Genomic DNA, 13,938 nt, shown 5'->3' on the forward strand with positions numbered 1-13,938 from the left:
TTTCCCCCACAGTCCAAAGACATGCAGGTTAGGTTAACTGGTGACTCTAAATTGACCGTAGGTGTGAATGTGAGTGTGAATGGTTGTCTGTGTCTATGTGTCAGCCCTGTGATGACCTGGCGACTTGTCCAGGGTGTACCCCGCCTTTCGCCCGTAGTCAGCTGGGATAGGCTCCAGCTTGCCTGCGACCCTGTAGAAGGATAAAGCGGCTAGAGATAATGAGATGAGATGAGATGTCATTTTAATCTGACAAAAGTGCGGGGGATGAAATTGTGTTTCAACAAAAGTGGGGGCCGGGGGGATGAAACGTACGCATCCCCCGCGGGTGATACGCCCCTGTGTACAGGTGTTAAAACAGCACCCCTGGAGGATCAGAGGGTAAACTCAGACCTTTTTGGGATGTACAAGGAGCACTATTTTTGTCTAAACTTCCAGATTGTTTGTAATGTTTTTTTTTTTTTTAATTTAATGTTATGTTTCGTTACAGCGGCACGGTGGTGTAGTTAGCGCTGTCGCCTCACAGCAAGAAGGTCCTGGGTTCGAGCCCCGGGGCCGGCGAGGGCCTTTCTGTGCGGAGTTTGCATGTTCTCCCCGTGTCCGTGTGGGTTTCCTCCGGGTGCTCCGGTTTCCTCCACAGTCCAAAGACATGCAGGTTAGGTTAACTGGTGACTCTAAATTGACCGTAGGTGTGAATGGTTGTCTGTGTCTATGTGTCAGCCCTGTGATGACCTGGTGACTTGTCCAGGGTGTACCCCGCCTTTCGCCCGTAGTCAGCTGGGATAGGCTCCAGCTTGCCTGCGACCCTGTAGAACAGGATAAAGCGGCTAGAGATAATGAATGAATGTTTCGTTACAAATTTGAATAATTTCTCTGGCGTAAATGAGCCTTTAACTCTTCCAGAGCAGCAGGTGGCGGTGAGGAGCTCTGACTCTCAGCATTGAGGTAAAGAAGAACAGTAAAAACCCGCGCGCGCAGAGTTTTGTAAACAAGTCGTATTTTGCACTTATACAATGGCGCGGCAAGTCGGCCAAGTTGACCATGATCATGACAGTGATACGTACGTGGTTTCGGAGGGTTTATCTGTGGTTGACAGCAGCAGCAAAGTAGAAGATGATGGAGGAGGAGACGCGCCTGCTGTTTTTCTGTGCGGAAAATGCAGGCTGCCTTTCGGCGACTCGCTCTCATGGGCCGGGAGCGACGACGAGCAGAATCAGATCCTGTTAAAGCGTATGATAAACATCTACTTTTTACACACGTGTTCATTCATCTAACTTCTGTTTCAGATTCACGTTAGTCGCTGGAGAGTTTGACTGTTTGAAGGTTGTTGAACGAGTTACTTTCACCTGACTGTTTTGCTGATAATACAGTGGTGCTTGGAAGTTTGTGAACCCTTTAGAATTTTCTATATTTCTGCATAAATATGACCTAAAACATCATCAGATTTTCACACAAGTCCTAAAAGTAGATAAAGAGAACCCAGTTAAACAAATGAGACAAAATATTATGCGTGGTCATTCATTTATTGAAGAAAATGATCCAATATTATATATCCGTGAGTGGCAAAAGTATGTGAACCTCTAGGATTAGCAGTTGATTTGAAGGTGAAATTAGAGTCAGGTGTTTTCAATCAATGGGATGGCAATCAGGTGTGAGTGGGCACCCTGTTTTATTTAAAGAACAGGGATCTATCAAAGTCTGATCTTCACAACACATGTTTGTGGAAGTGTATCATGGCACAAACAAAGGAGATTTCTGAGGACCTCAGAAAAAGTGTTGATGCTCATCAGGCTGGAAAAGGTTACAAAACCATCTCTAAAGAGTTTGGACTCCACCAATCCACAGTCAGATTGTGTACAAATGAAGGAAATTCAAGACCATTGTTACCCTCCACAGGAGTGGTTGACCAACAAAGATCACTCCAAGAGCAAGGCGTGTAATAGTCGGCGAGGTCACAAAGGACCCCAGGGTAATGTTTAAGCAACTGAAGGCCTCTCTCACATTAGCCAATGTTCATGAGTCCACCATCAGGAGAACACTGAACAACAATGGTGTGCATGGCAAGGTTGCAAGGAGAAAGCCACTGCTGTCCAAAAAAGAACATTGCTGCTCTTGTGTGGACTTGTGTGAAAATCTGATGATGTTTTAGGTCATGTTTATGCAGAAATAAAGAAAATTCTGAAGGGTTCACAAAATTTCAAACACCACTGTAGTTATTCTTGGAGAAACAAACAACACAGAGAGAGTAACTCTATTTATACTGAAATTTGAATAGAAATTTCGTCAGACGGTCAGAGTTTAAATGGCACATACTTACCTGCTAGCACAGGCTGAGTTGGACTAACTGACAAAAAGGAAACATTTTCTGAATTACTACAACTAATAGAACATAGTGGACAAGTTGTTTTTAAGAAAACAACACAACATTAAGGTTTAGATTAATTCTGTAACACTTATTGGTCAATTTATTCAAGTAATAAGGAAGCTGGAAAACCTGCCTGCTGGCAGAATTGGGCTACCCTGTACCATGCTGGAGTTTTCAGCACTGGAGTAGCCTACATCAACCTCCTACCTCCACTTTGTTGCTTCTGCTGAACCCGATCCGGGCTTGAGGCGAAGCGTGTTTTGGTTGACTTGGCCAGAATTGCAGCAGTAGGGTGTTTGGTTCCTTTCTGTGCACTCTCACATTTGCACCTGTGGTTAATTTAGAGTAGCCAGTTAACTTAACTGCATGTCTTTGGACTGTGGGGGAAACCAGGCCACCCGGAGGAAACCCACGCAGACACGGGGAGAACATGCATACTCCACACAGAAAGGCCACTGCCATCCACAGTGCTCGAACCCAGAACCTTTTTGCCGTGAGGCGACAGTGCTAACCACTGCACCACCGTGCTGCCCGCATATCTCTACTTATGGGTCATCTAAGAGTTTAGCCTAATTGATGTAATAGTTGATGGAAGTTGCCCTTATACTATAGATGTGGTGGACAGAGATTAGGCTAAAATCATCTGAACATTCAAAAAGCTGGAGTTTATTATTTGCAGCTCAAAATCCTGATGTGTATTATTTCATAGTAAGTATATTTTGTCTTAACCTGATGCTTGTTTTCTATTTTCAGGTGCTAATGCCAACATTGTGATTGGCAAAGAAACTTTTGTCTGTGGAAAAACTGATGAAGTAAAATGGTAAGGTTTCTGCTGGTGTTTTCATCCCTCCATCTTATTGAACTATGGTGGTAGTAAGTCAAGGCAGCTTGTGGCATCAAGTTATATTGCTCAATCTGCCAAACCTGATGATTCTAGACAGTTGAAAGGTTCGTAGTTTTCATTTCCATTGTCATTTTCTTTTAGCCTTGCTGTGAATCTCACCTGTCGTGGTTGCAGCTTCAAACTAGGACACATGTACACATCCACTCCAAAGTCCCTGGACTACAAAAGGTCCATTTTCTGCCTCATGGTTGAAAATATTGAGAGGTAAATGGAAACATTTCAGCTTGGTACAACACAATTTCTGCAGACTATTATTTTACAGGAAATTAGATTCTATCATATCTCATTTGGCTAATGATAGAATCATATTTCCTGTAAAAAGGAAAATGCACTACAACATGGGTTCCTGACCCAAGTGCTGGAGTATCTCCTTTAGGTTAGTTGAATCGGGTGAGTTAGAGGAAGGACAAGATTAAATGCGCAGGAGAGGGTTGGGAGTGTGTGCGTTGCAGCTTGTAGATGCAGTAACAGAAATATACAATATATGTGGACTGAAAAGAAAATACAATGTCGTTTACAGTGTCTTATTTAGAAAAGGTCTCGCATACAGCTGACATTTAGGAAAAAAAGTAACTTATTTCTCTTAAGAGAACCCCTTTTTAAAATACAGTTCTGAAGATAGTTTATATCGTAATCTAACGATTCATGTGAATAATTGAAAATAAGGAGCTCACACAACTAAGATATCCATCTCCGAAAGTCAGTTTCTATGCAGAATGGACAATTTCATGGAGCCTGCCATTGAAAATATTTTAACCAATCAGAAAAATCTCCCCCGATTGTTTCCGGCAGTGCTCTGACATCATTTGGGCGCAAGACACGGAAGCTCCGCATAGCGAGTAAGACTTGAAGCTGCTGCTGGCTGGAGATTATTTCATTAAAAGTTTATATGAAAAAAATTTAAATTCCATTTCTCTAACAAAAAAAGTGGAAAGGGAAAGATAATACTGATATCACTGATGAGCAGCGAGGGGAAAAGTGAACAGCTGATCTACTCCTATGTGACTGAATGGAGGGAGGTAACTTTCCATATTTATATCCCCAGTACAAGTAGTGCTGCCATGACAGCCTCGTTCTGCGGACTGTAACCTTGCTAGACTACCCACGAACAGATCTGCATATAATCTGACTTACCTAAATCTGTTGAAGAGGCAAGTGCGCGAGTTTTTCCACGTTCCTGGAAGCATAAGCACTCATTAGCACGCTTAACATGCTCTTTTTCATTCATGAAAAACTTCAAGACGTCACCAGACTAGCCTACCGTAATTACCGTAGTAGACAGTCCAACCCCTGGCGCAACGCAGAAAGAGGGTAAACAAACACTGCTTTACGCAGCTCGTCTGCTCGGAAGATTTTGAAGAAAATTGCTTCACTCAAACAACTCTGATGCCCCGGCATTAGGAATACTGTACAAGCCAGCGCTGAATCCAGATGCGGTTCCCGCAATCTTCGGCCAAAAAGCAGACAAGACAAACAAGACAACACGGTCAGTAGTCCACAGAAGAGAACTTCAAAAGGTAAGAAAACACTTTTTATGGCTTCCCTAACTTTTCATTAAGCGTGATGTGTTATTTTGAGTTTCTTTGTGCATAAATGTAATAATTGCTGATGAGGCTTGATGTTTGTTGGGTGTCTTGCTTTGATTTAGTGTTGCCAAAAAAGCCTCGGTAATGACTGACTAAAACAACTTTATAAATATTGTTCACTTGTGTGTAACTAAGTGATACAGTAATGCTTGTTTATCATGATCATCGCTATTCGTGTCATTGTCTGAAATACTTGAGGAAATCAGTGAAGAAATGTCGCTGGTGCTATGGTCCATTTTGTCGAATATGGCCGTGTATGCTAAGTGACATCACACTTTACGGAAACCATTCGGAGTTCTTTTAGGTATACAGGAATTTGTTTGGAATAGCCGACCTCGATCAGTGCAATCTAGTCAAATGTGATCGTTTTAAGAAATAGGTGAAACAGTTTTTATGGAGTAAATTCCAAACCCAGTTTTGTGTGTATATAACTAATTTTTAATCATTTTAGTGCCATTTCTGTAATCTAGTTGTACTCTGTGATAGTTAGCATATATTATATAAGAATATAAATTTTAAAAAAAATTGACTCATCATTGTTTATACAATTGTCAATTTATTATTGTCTCGTATATTTTGTTTCCTGCTGTCAAGAGGACCACATTGGAAATAAGTGTACAGTGGTGCTTGAAAGTTTGTGAACCCTTTAGAATTTTCTATATTTCTGCATAAATATGACCTAAAACATCAGATTTTCACACAAGTCCTAAAAGTAGATAAAGAGAATCCAGTTAAACAAATGAGACAAAAATATTATACTTGGTCATTTATTTATTGAGAAATGATCCAATATTACATATCTGTGAGTGGCAAAAGTATGTGAACCTTTGCTTTCAGTATCTGGTGTGACCCCCTTGTGCAGCAATAACTGCAACTAAATGTTTGCGGTAACTGTTGATCAGTCCTGCACACCGGCTTGGAGGAATTTTAGCCCATTCCTCCGTACAGAACAGCTTCAACTCTGGGATGTTGGTGGGTTTCCTCACATGAACTGCTCGCTTCAGGTCCTTCCACAACGTTTCAATTGGATTAAGGTCAGGACTTCGACTTGGCCATTCCGAAACATTAACTTTATTCTTCTTTAACCATTCTTCGGTAGAACGACTTGTGTGCTTAGGGTCGTTGTCTTGCTGCATGACCCACCTTCTCTTGAGATTCAATTCATGGACAGATGTCCTGACATTTTCCTTTAGAATTTGCTGGTATAATTCAGAATTCATTGTTCCATCAATGACTGCAAGCTGTCCTGGCCCAGATGCAGCAAAACAGGCCCAAACCATGATACTGCCACCAGCATGTTTCACAGATGGGATAAGGTTCTAATGCTGGAATGCAGTGTTTTACTTTCTCCAAACATAACGCTTCTCATTTAAACCAAAAAGTTCTGTTTTGGTCTCATCTGTCCACAAAACAATTTTCCAATAGCCTTCTGGCTTGTCCACATGATCTTTAGCAAACTGCAGATGAGCAGCAATGTTCTTTTTGGAGAACAGTGGCTTTTTCCTTGCAACCTTACCATGCACACCATTGTTGTTCAGTGTTCTCCTGATGGTGGACTCATGAACATTAACATTAGCCAATGTGAGAGAGGCCTTCAGTTGCTTAGAACTGGGGTCCTTTGTGACCTCACCGACTACTACACGCCTTGCTCTTGGAGTGATCTTTCTTGGTCGACCACTCCTGTGGAGGGCAACAATGGTCTTGAATTTCCTCCATTTGTACACAATCTGTCTGACTGTGGATTGGTGGAGTCCAAACTCTTTAGAGATGGTTTTGTAGCCTTTTCCAGCCTGATGAGCATCAACAACGCTTTTTCTGAGGGCCTCAGAAATCTCCTTTGTTCGTGCCATGATACACTTCCACAAACATGTGTTGTGAAGATCAGACTTTGATAGATCCCTGTTCTTTAAATAAAACAGGGTGCCCACTCACACCTGATTGTCATCCTATTGATTGAAAACATCTGACTAATTTCACCTTCAAATTAACTGCTAATCCTAGAGGTTCACATACTTTTGCCACTCACAAGTATGTAATATTGGATCATTTTCCTCAATGAATAAATGACCAAGTATAATATTTTTGTCTCCTTTGTTTAACTGGGTTCTCTTTATCTACTTTTAGGACTTGTGTGAAAATCTGATGTTTTAGGTCATGTTTATGCAGAAATATAGAAAATTCTAAAGGGTTCACAAACTTTCAAGCACCACTGTATTTTATACTTTGTGTTATCCTCTGTGTTATTTATACTGTATCTTTTTACATGTATGAAGTTTACCAAATAAATCCATACCAGCAGCATAGCTGCCAACTACTACGAATAAATCGTATTTATTACGATTTGTCGTTTTGATTACGAAAATACGAATTTGCTACAATAAAATACGATTTTGCCAATTTTCATGGGTCATTTTCAAAGTCTATCACCGGTGGGATTCGTATTTGATAAAACACCGCTTCATTCCAAGCGGCAGATACTACGCCAAATTTCATTGGCTATTGCTTGTTCTCTCAGCCAATCAATGATGCTATAGACCCCTTCGCAGTAAACGTCATTCTTACATAAGCGGAAATTGCGCGCGCAGCCTGGACTCAAAAAAGACTCAGCGATGCCTAGTTGTTGTGTTTTCCGGTGTCAGAATCGCAGCAGTGATGGGGTTAAAATGTACAGAATTCCAGCAGGATCTCACCCATTCCAAAAAAAATCGCCGACGTCTATGGCTACAAGCCATCAAACATGTAGACTGGGATGAAAGCACCATCAAAAATGTGCGGGTTTGCAGCGCCCACTTCATCACAGGTAAGATCAGGCTATTTATTAAATCTTTCTTTTTTATTCTTTCTAGTCTTCGTTTACTGATGTAGCAAAATACTTTGGTAACGTTTGTCTGATTAGCTGGGTCATAGTTACACAATATAATGAATATTGTTAGCATGTTAACTTGGCTTTGGCCAAACAAAATATGTGTTTCCGGTTACCCGACCGACCCTGTAAAAACACTGCGACCCTTCAACTGTTTATGACCACGATAAACAAACTATTTCTCGCGCCCGACCCTACCTGCTTGGCAGCCACCTGGCGAGTCAAACGAGAACCTTTAGGGCGTGTCATATAAACCACTCGGTATTTGCTGAAAGACACGAGGCCCGTCAGGAGTAAATTGGGGAGGCTGGGACCTCCCCTGCCCGAGTTACGAGCGTCCAAAGTCGGACAGGAGCCACCGATAGAAAAACGAAACTAAAGCCGAGCACCGTGGCTAGCCCGCCCTGCCCGCGCTGGTTCTTTGTGGACAGGGTAGAGGTCTCATGCGGGGAAAATAATTTAGTGTGGATATGGCTAGATAGTGATTGAAATAATGCATACATCACAAGGAACTGTTTGCTCAGGGTATAAATCAGGTATTCAACACGTCCAATGCTATTCTATACTCAACTTAAGATATCTGAATTGATAATAAATCTGAAATTGGAGGAGTTTGTGTCAGTGAAATGATACATTCCTTGATTTCCTCCTGATTTAAACCTTAGAGCAAATAGTATGAACCATGGACTAACAGGGCTGAAAAATGAAAGCATTTGCATTTATTTTGCAACACAATTTACAAACACAGAATAGGAAACTTAAATATAGGAAATTTTAGTTTCTTTATTTGAAAAGAAAATGGCACCGAGCAGCTGTATTCATTAGAACAACATAAGTGAACATTGCATTCATAGACAGAATAAGAAAAAACATGAAGCAAATATAATGTCATTAAGGCCGAGATGTTAGGCATGCACCCAATTTTGATAAACACACAAGACATCAGTTTTAAGCATGAAAGTCCCCACTAGTATATAAAAATATATTTTGGAAATGTTCAGAACTGAAGGGATAGATCTAGGTACTGGACCACCACCACCACTCTGGCCACCACCAAATAGATCATCCACCAAAACATTCCCATTTTACCTGGAAAATGAAAGTATGCCATCATTATTAGAACAATTTATATACAAGTGCATCCGTATATCATCAACGATATCTGATGACTAGGTTTAGTTTTGAACGAGTATTTTGCAAAAAAAAAAAGTTTTCAAAGGAAACTTCTCACTTTTTCCTACCTACCCTAGAAAATTTGTTGTAAACTTTTGGGATAAACAATTTTTTTTTTCCCTACCTACCTACCCTATTTTGAAAACCCAGGAAAAACACATTTTGTTTGGCCTTTGCATGCAATTTTGTTTGTAGGAGAGGTCTCACTTGACTCAAGCAGTCCAGATTTTGTGCCATCATTATTTGTGTATGCCTAAAATCACAATTTTAAAGCAAGGATGGAAAGGTAAAATTGTGTGCCCTCACTCTAAATGCCAACTTGCGTTGACTGCTCTAACCTAGCTCCCGCTCGGTTTTGATTTGTAGTCATGTGAAGAAGCAAGTTGAAATTGACACTTTTTTGAGCTGTTTCACTTAGTATTTTTAGCTAATTTGCTTTGGGCTCAGCTTGTTTTTTATCTTTGAAGTGCCATATTCATTGCCAATTTTCACATTTTGTTGTATATTTAATTTTGATGACAAAGTTCATAATATTTTTTTGTATCAACTTTCATTGATGTAATATATTCTTAATTCATTTTTGTCTGTGACTAATGAATGAATGGTGTTAGATATTGCCAAGTTTGTGATGCAATAACATCAACTGTTGACTGAGTAAGCTCTAGTCTATTTCTCTAATGTGTACTTTGTCAAAAGTTATGTGTGCCAATTGCATTGTTTGAAGTTTTTGCCTGATTCCCTCACTATTTTCATACATTGTTGAAAAGAACTTTGCAAATTAATGTAAGATGATAGTTTAGTTTGTAGAATAAATTTTGTCAAACTATTGTTTGTGTAATTTTTTTTTTTTCTTCCCAGGGTAGTTTTGCTAGAAAGCTTTGGCAGCGGGGGGGGGGGCAAAGCCCCCTCCCCACCAAGACTCAGTACCCAACCTTGTATTACTATTTACAATTTCGGAATGTTGGCAGCTATGCAGCAGCTCGGGTGTTTCTGGCAATATTTCTGCCTTTTTTTGTACAAGTGCATCTTCCTGTAATGTTCACATGAATCCTGTATAGTAAAGCAGTGTTTGTTTACCCTCTTTGTGTTGCTGCGGGGGTTGGACTGCCTACTACGGTAATTACGGTAGGCTAGCCTGGGGACGTACTGATGAGAGTTTTTCATGAATGAGTCGAGAGCATGCTAGTGAGTAGTATAACGCATAGTTTCAGCCTCGTTTTACAGATAGAGTTCAGGTTTGTCCATAAGTCAGGGTTACAGCTCATTAATACACCATTTCAGATGTACAGTGAAAAAAATCGACATTGTCACCTTAGTAGACCTTTCGCTTTGCCCCTTCAGTACTGAAGTATACACTCAGCCTTGCACCCAAATGACATCGCACATTGCCTTTCCAACAGGCAACATAGCAGCCTCCTGGTGGCATGAGAGCAGCGATTCAAAAACGCTCATAACTTTCTTATAAATGGTCAAACATGCCTGAAACTTTTCTTACAGGCTCTCAATATTACAAGCTACCAACCCATGCATGTACAGTGGGGCAAAAAAGTATTTAGTCAGTCACCAATTGTGCAAGTTCTCCCACTTAAAAAGATGAGAGGCCTGTAATTTTCATCATAGGTACACTTCAACTATGAGAGACAAAATGAGAAAAAAAAAATCCAGAAAATCACATTGTCTGTCTGATTTTTAAAGAATTTATTTGCAAATTATGGTGGAAAATAAGTATTTGGTCAATAACAAGTTCATCTCAACACTTTGTTATATACCCTTTGTTGGCAGTGACAGAGGTCAAACATTTTCTGTAAGTCTTCACAAGGTTTTCACACACTGTTGCTGGTATTTTGGCCCATTCCTCCATGCAGATCTCCTCTAGAGCAGTGATGTTTTGGGGCTGTCACTGGGCAACACGGACTTTCAACTCCCTCCAAAGATTTTCTATGGGGTTGAGATCTGGAGACTGGCTAGGCCACTCCAGGACCTTGAAATGCTTCTTACGAAGCCACTCCTTCAGTGCCTGGGCGGTGTGTTTGGGATCATTGTCATGCTGAAAGACCCAGCCATGTTTCATCTTCAGTGCCTTTGCTGATGGAAGGAGGTTTTCACTCAAAATCTCACGATACATGGCCCCATTCATTCTTTCCTTTACACGGATCAGTCGTCCTGGTCCCTTTGCAGAAAAACAGCCCCAAAGCATGATGTTTCCACCCCCATGCTTCACAGTAGGTATGGTGTTCTTTGGATACAACTCGGCATTCTTTCTTCTCCAAACACAACAAGTTGAGTTTTTACCAAAAAGTTCTATTTTGGTTTCATCTGACCATATGACATTCTCCCAATCCTCTTCTGGATCATCCAAATGCTCTCTAGCAAACTTCAGACGGGCCTGGACATGTACTGGCTTAAGCAGGGGGACACGTCTGGCACTGCAGGATTTGAGTCCCTGGCGGCGTAGTGTGTTACTGATGGTAGCCTTTGTTACTTTGGTCCCAGCTCTCTGCAGGTCATTCACTAGGTCCCCCCGTGTGGTTCTGGGATTTTTGCTCACCGTTCTTGTGATCATTTTGACCCCACGGGGTGAGGTCTTGCGTGGAGCCCCAGATCAAGGGAGATTATCAGTGGTCTTGTATGTCTTCCATTTTCTAATAATTGCTCCCACAGTTGATTTCTTCACACCAAGCTGCTTACCTATTGCAGATTCAGTCTTCCCAGCCTGGTGCAGGTCTACAATTTTGTTTCTGGTGTCCTTTGACAGCTCTTTGGTCTTGGCCATAGTGGAGTTTGGAGTGTGACTGTTTGAGGTTGTGGACAGGTGCCTTTTATACTGATAACGAGTTCAAACAGGTGCCATTAATACAGGTAACGAGTGGAGGACAGAGGAGCCTCTTAAAGAAGTTGTTACAGGTCTGTGAGAGCCAGAAATCTTGCTTGTTTGTAGGTGACCAAATACTTATTTTACTGAGGAATTTACCAATTAATTCATTAAAAATCCTACAATGTGATTTCCTGGATTCTTTCCTCCCATTCTGTCTCTCATAGTTGAGGTATACCTATGATGAAAATTACAGTCCTCTCTCATCTTTTTAAGTGGGAGAACTTGCACAATTGGTGGCTGACTAAATACATTTTTGCCCCACTGTATTTACTTTGCATTTTCTATTCCTTTAACCAAATCTTAAACCTAAATTATGATTATTTTGTGTAGTTATGTTTTAGATTCTCCTGACCAGCAGGTGGCAGCAGTGGGCAAAGAAAGGCCTGTGACAGTGGAGTATGTGGACAACGTTGAGCAACAGATGACCAAGGTAACCCAAGAAAGGGGGAAAATAAATAAATGTCATCAATAAAAACAGTAATCAGGTCTGTAGATGTGAACAGCAACTGTAGGGATATATATATATATATATATATATATATATATATATATATATATATATATATATATATATATATAAAATTTATTTAAACTGTAGTAGATGTAATTCTTTTTCATTTCTCTTTACTGAATAAAATGCATCACAACAATTCTTGTCCTGGTGAATTCCTCTCTTCTATCATTTAGTCTCTGTGCTTGCGTACAAGGTTTTTTAGGCCATTTTGAAAACAAACTTGCTCAGTGAGAGACTGATAGAAATAAAACTCACACCAGAGCAGAAATTGAGCCTCGACTATAGTCGAGTTCACAAGAAAATTTGTGTTCTTTCCGAATTTTTGTTGTAGATATGGGTCACGGATGTAAATAACATTCAGTAACGGCAGGGTGAGAGAAGTAAGCGTAAGTCAGTTTGATTTGATTTTAAAAATCTTTTTACTGCTTTTGCTGATCTGCTTCACAAAAATAATTCTGGCATTTCCACTACACTCAGTATAAATATCTGAACACACGTGCTATTTTTCTGTTGGGTTTGTACAGTAGATGGCGCTCTTTTTTGGTAGAGAAAAGTTCTTTGTTAGAGGCCAAACAAAGAGCCATTAGGACCTGCTCAAGAATGTCATCCTCAAGGAAGCAGACACAGTGATGGCACCTGATCACACCTCCACACTGATTCATGTTACCATTTATTCGATTTAAAAACCAAGTGCAAATAAGTGTCCTTTCTTTTGTGTTCACAATATTATAACTAAGCATGTCTGTCTTAATGGCACGTTCAAGATTAATTGTGAACTATTCCTGAGAGTAAATCAATGCAAAAATGCCTTTAGCTATTTACTTTGTGTTTTTAATTGGGTTTAGTAAGATATTTGATTAAGATGAACAGCTTCCATTTTGGGATAAGCAAAGTATTAGACTGTTATTCACTGTTCTGTTCTATGTTTTGTTTGTTTGTTTGTTTTGCAGATAAAATCTCTCGCAGTGACAATAGGAAAGCGGCTGTTGGAGATCGAGGTTGATCTCCAGTGCAAGTCTGGGGCGACTTAACACTTAGCCGGTTCTTTCCACAAGGCTTTGCTACGGTATACCATGTTGTTGGTTGTGCCCAAATCTATTATTTGTTAAAAATCTGGAAAGTCACCTGACATTACTGTCAAACTAATAATACACACCAAATTATGTTATTTGCTGCTGTTGTATATCTCACTGCTTTCTGTATTCTTTTCAGGATGTTTCAGAAGTTCATTTTGTAATCCTTTGTATCATGTTATATTAAAAAAAAAAAAAAAGTGTTACTGAGTTGTTTTTGTTTATCCACTTCCTTCTGTTTGCCAAATATTTGGGATTAAAACAGAAGATCCCTAACTCCTCCTCCCTCGCACCACCATTTTCATAATTTCACTAATCTTTAATCAAAGGTGTGGCAAAGTCTTTTGTTTACAGTTCCTGTCTAATGTGCCTAGCAACACTTTATGCCAGAAAGGCAGACAGATCCTCTCAAACCCTCCCAATCTAAAGCACTGGAGCAGCATAACAACAGTGGCACGGATGTTGAAATCAATCTGCACGGACCAACCAGTGGCCTGTATCCAAGGCCTGGCTGCCATGGAAACAGGCTACTATGCTGCATGCCTGTTACCACGGTGCTGACCGTTTCCTGGATTCAGAGCCAGCCAG

The 13,938-nt window shown here is 40.4% G+C and overlaps 1 protein-coding gene across 1 annotated transcript; it reads left to right on the top strand.

Annotated features, from left to right (window-relative positions):
• The first annotated feature begins 941 nt into the window (after positions 1-941).
• On the top strand, positions 942-13,553 carry mis18a (MIS18 kinetochore protein A). Its single transcript, XM_060909705.1, has 5 exons — positions 942-1,227; positions 3,116-3,182; positions 3,348-3,470; positions 12,094-12,193; positions 13,228-13,553. Exons 1-5 carry the CDS (start codon positions 1,011-1,013, stop codon positions 13,306-13,308), a joined length of 588 nt encoding a protein of 195 aa, XP_060765688.1. The 5' UTR covers positions 942-1,010; the 3' UTR covers positions 13,309-13,553.
• Positions 13,554-13,938: the final 385 nt, after the last annotated feature.

This window comes from Neoarius graeffei, chromosome 25 (assembly GCF_027579695.1).
Source record: "Neoarius graeffei isolate fNeoGra1 chromosome 25, fNeoGra1.pri, whole genome shotgun sequence".
Lineage (NCBI taxonomy): Eukaryota > Metazoa > Chordata > Actinopteri > Siluriformes > Ariidae > Neoarius > Neoarius graeffei.

Bases quoted from the DNA above. Each gene is read 5' to 3' on its own strand.
- mis18a (XM_060909705.1), top strand. From the start codon at position 1,011: ATGGCGCGGCAAGTCGGCCAAGTTGACCATGATCATGACAGTGATACG. The intron at 1,228-3,115 runs GTATGATAAACA...TTCTATTTTCAG, and splicing joins GAATCAGATCCTGTTAAAGC to GTGCTAATGCCAACATTGTG. The intron at 3,471-12,093 runs GTAAATGGAAAC...TATTTTGTGTAG, and splicing joins ATGGTTGAAAATATTGAGAG to TTATGTTTTAGATTCTCCTG.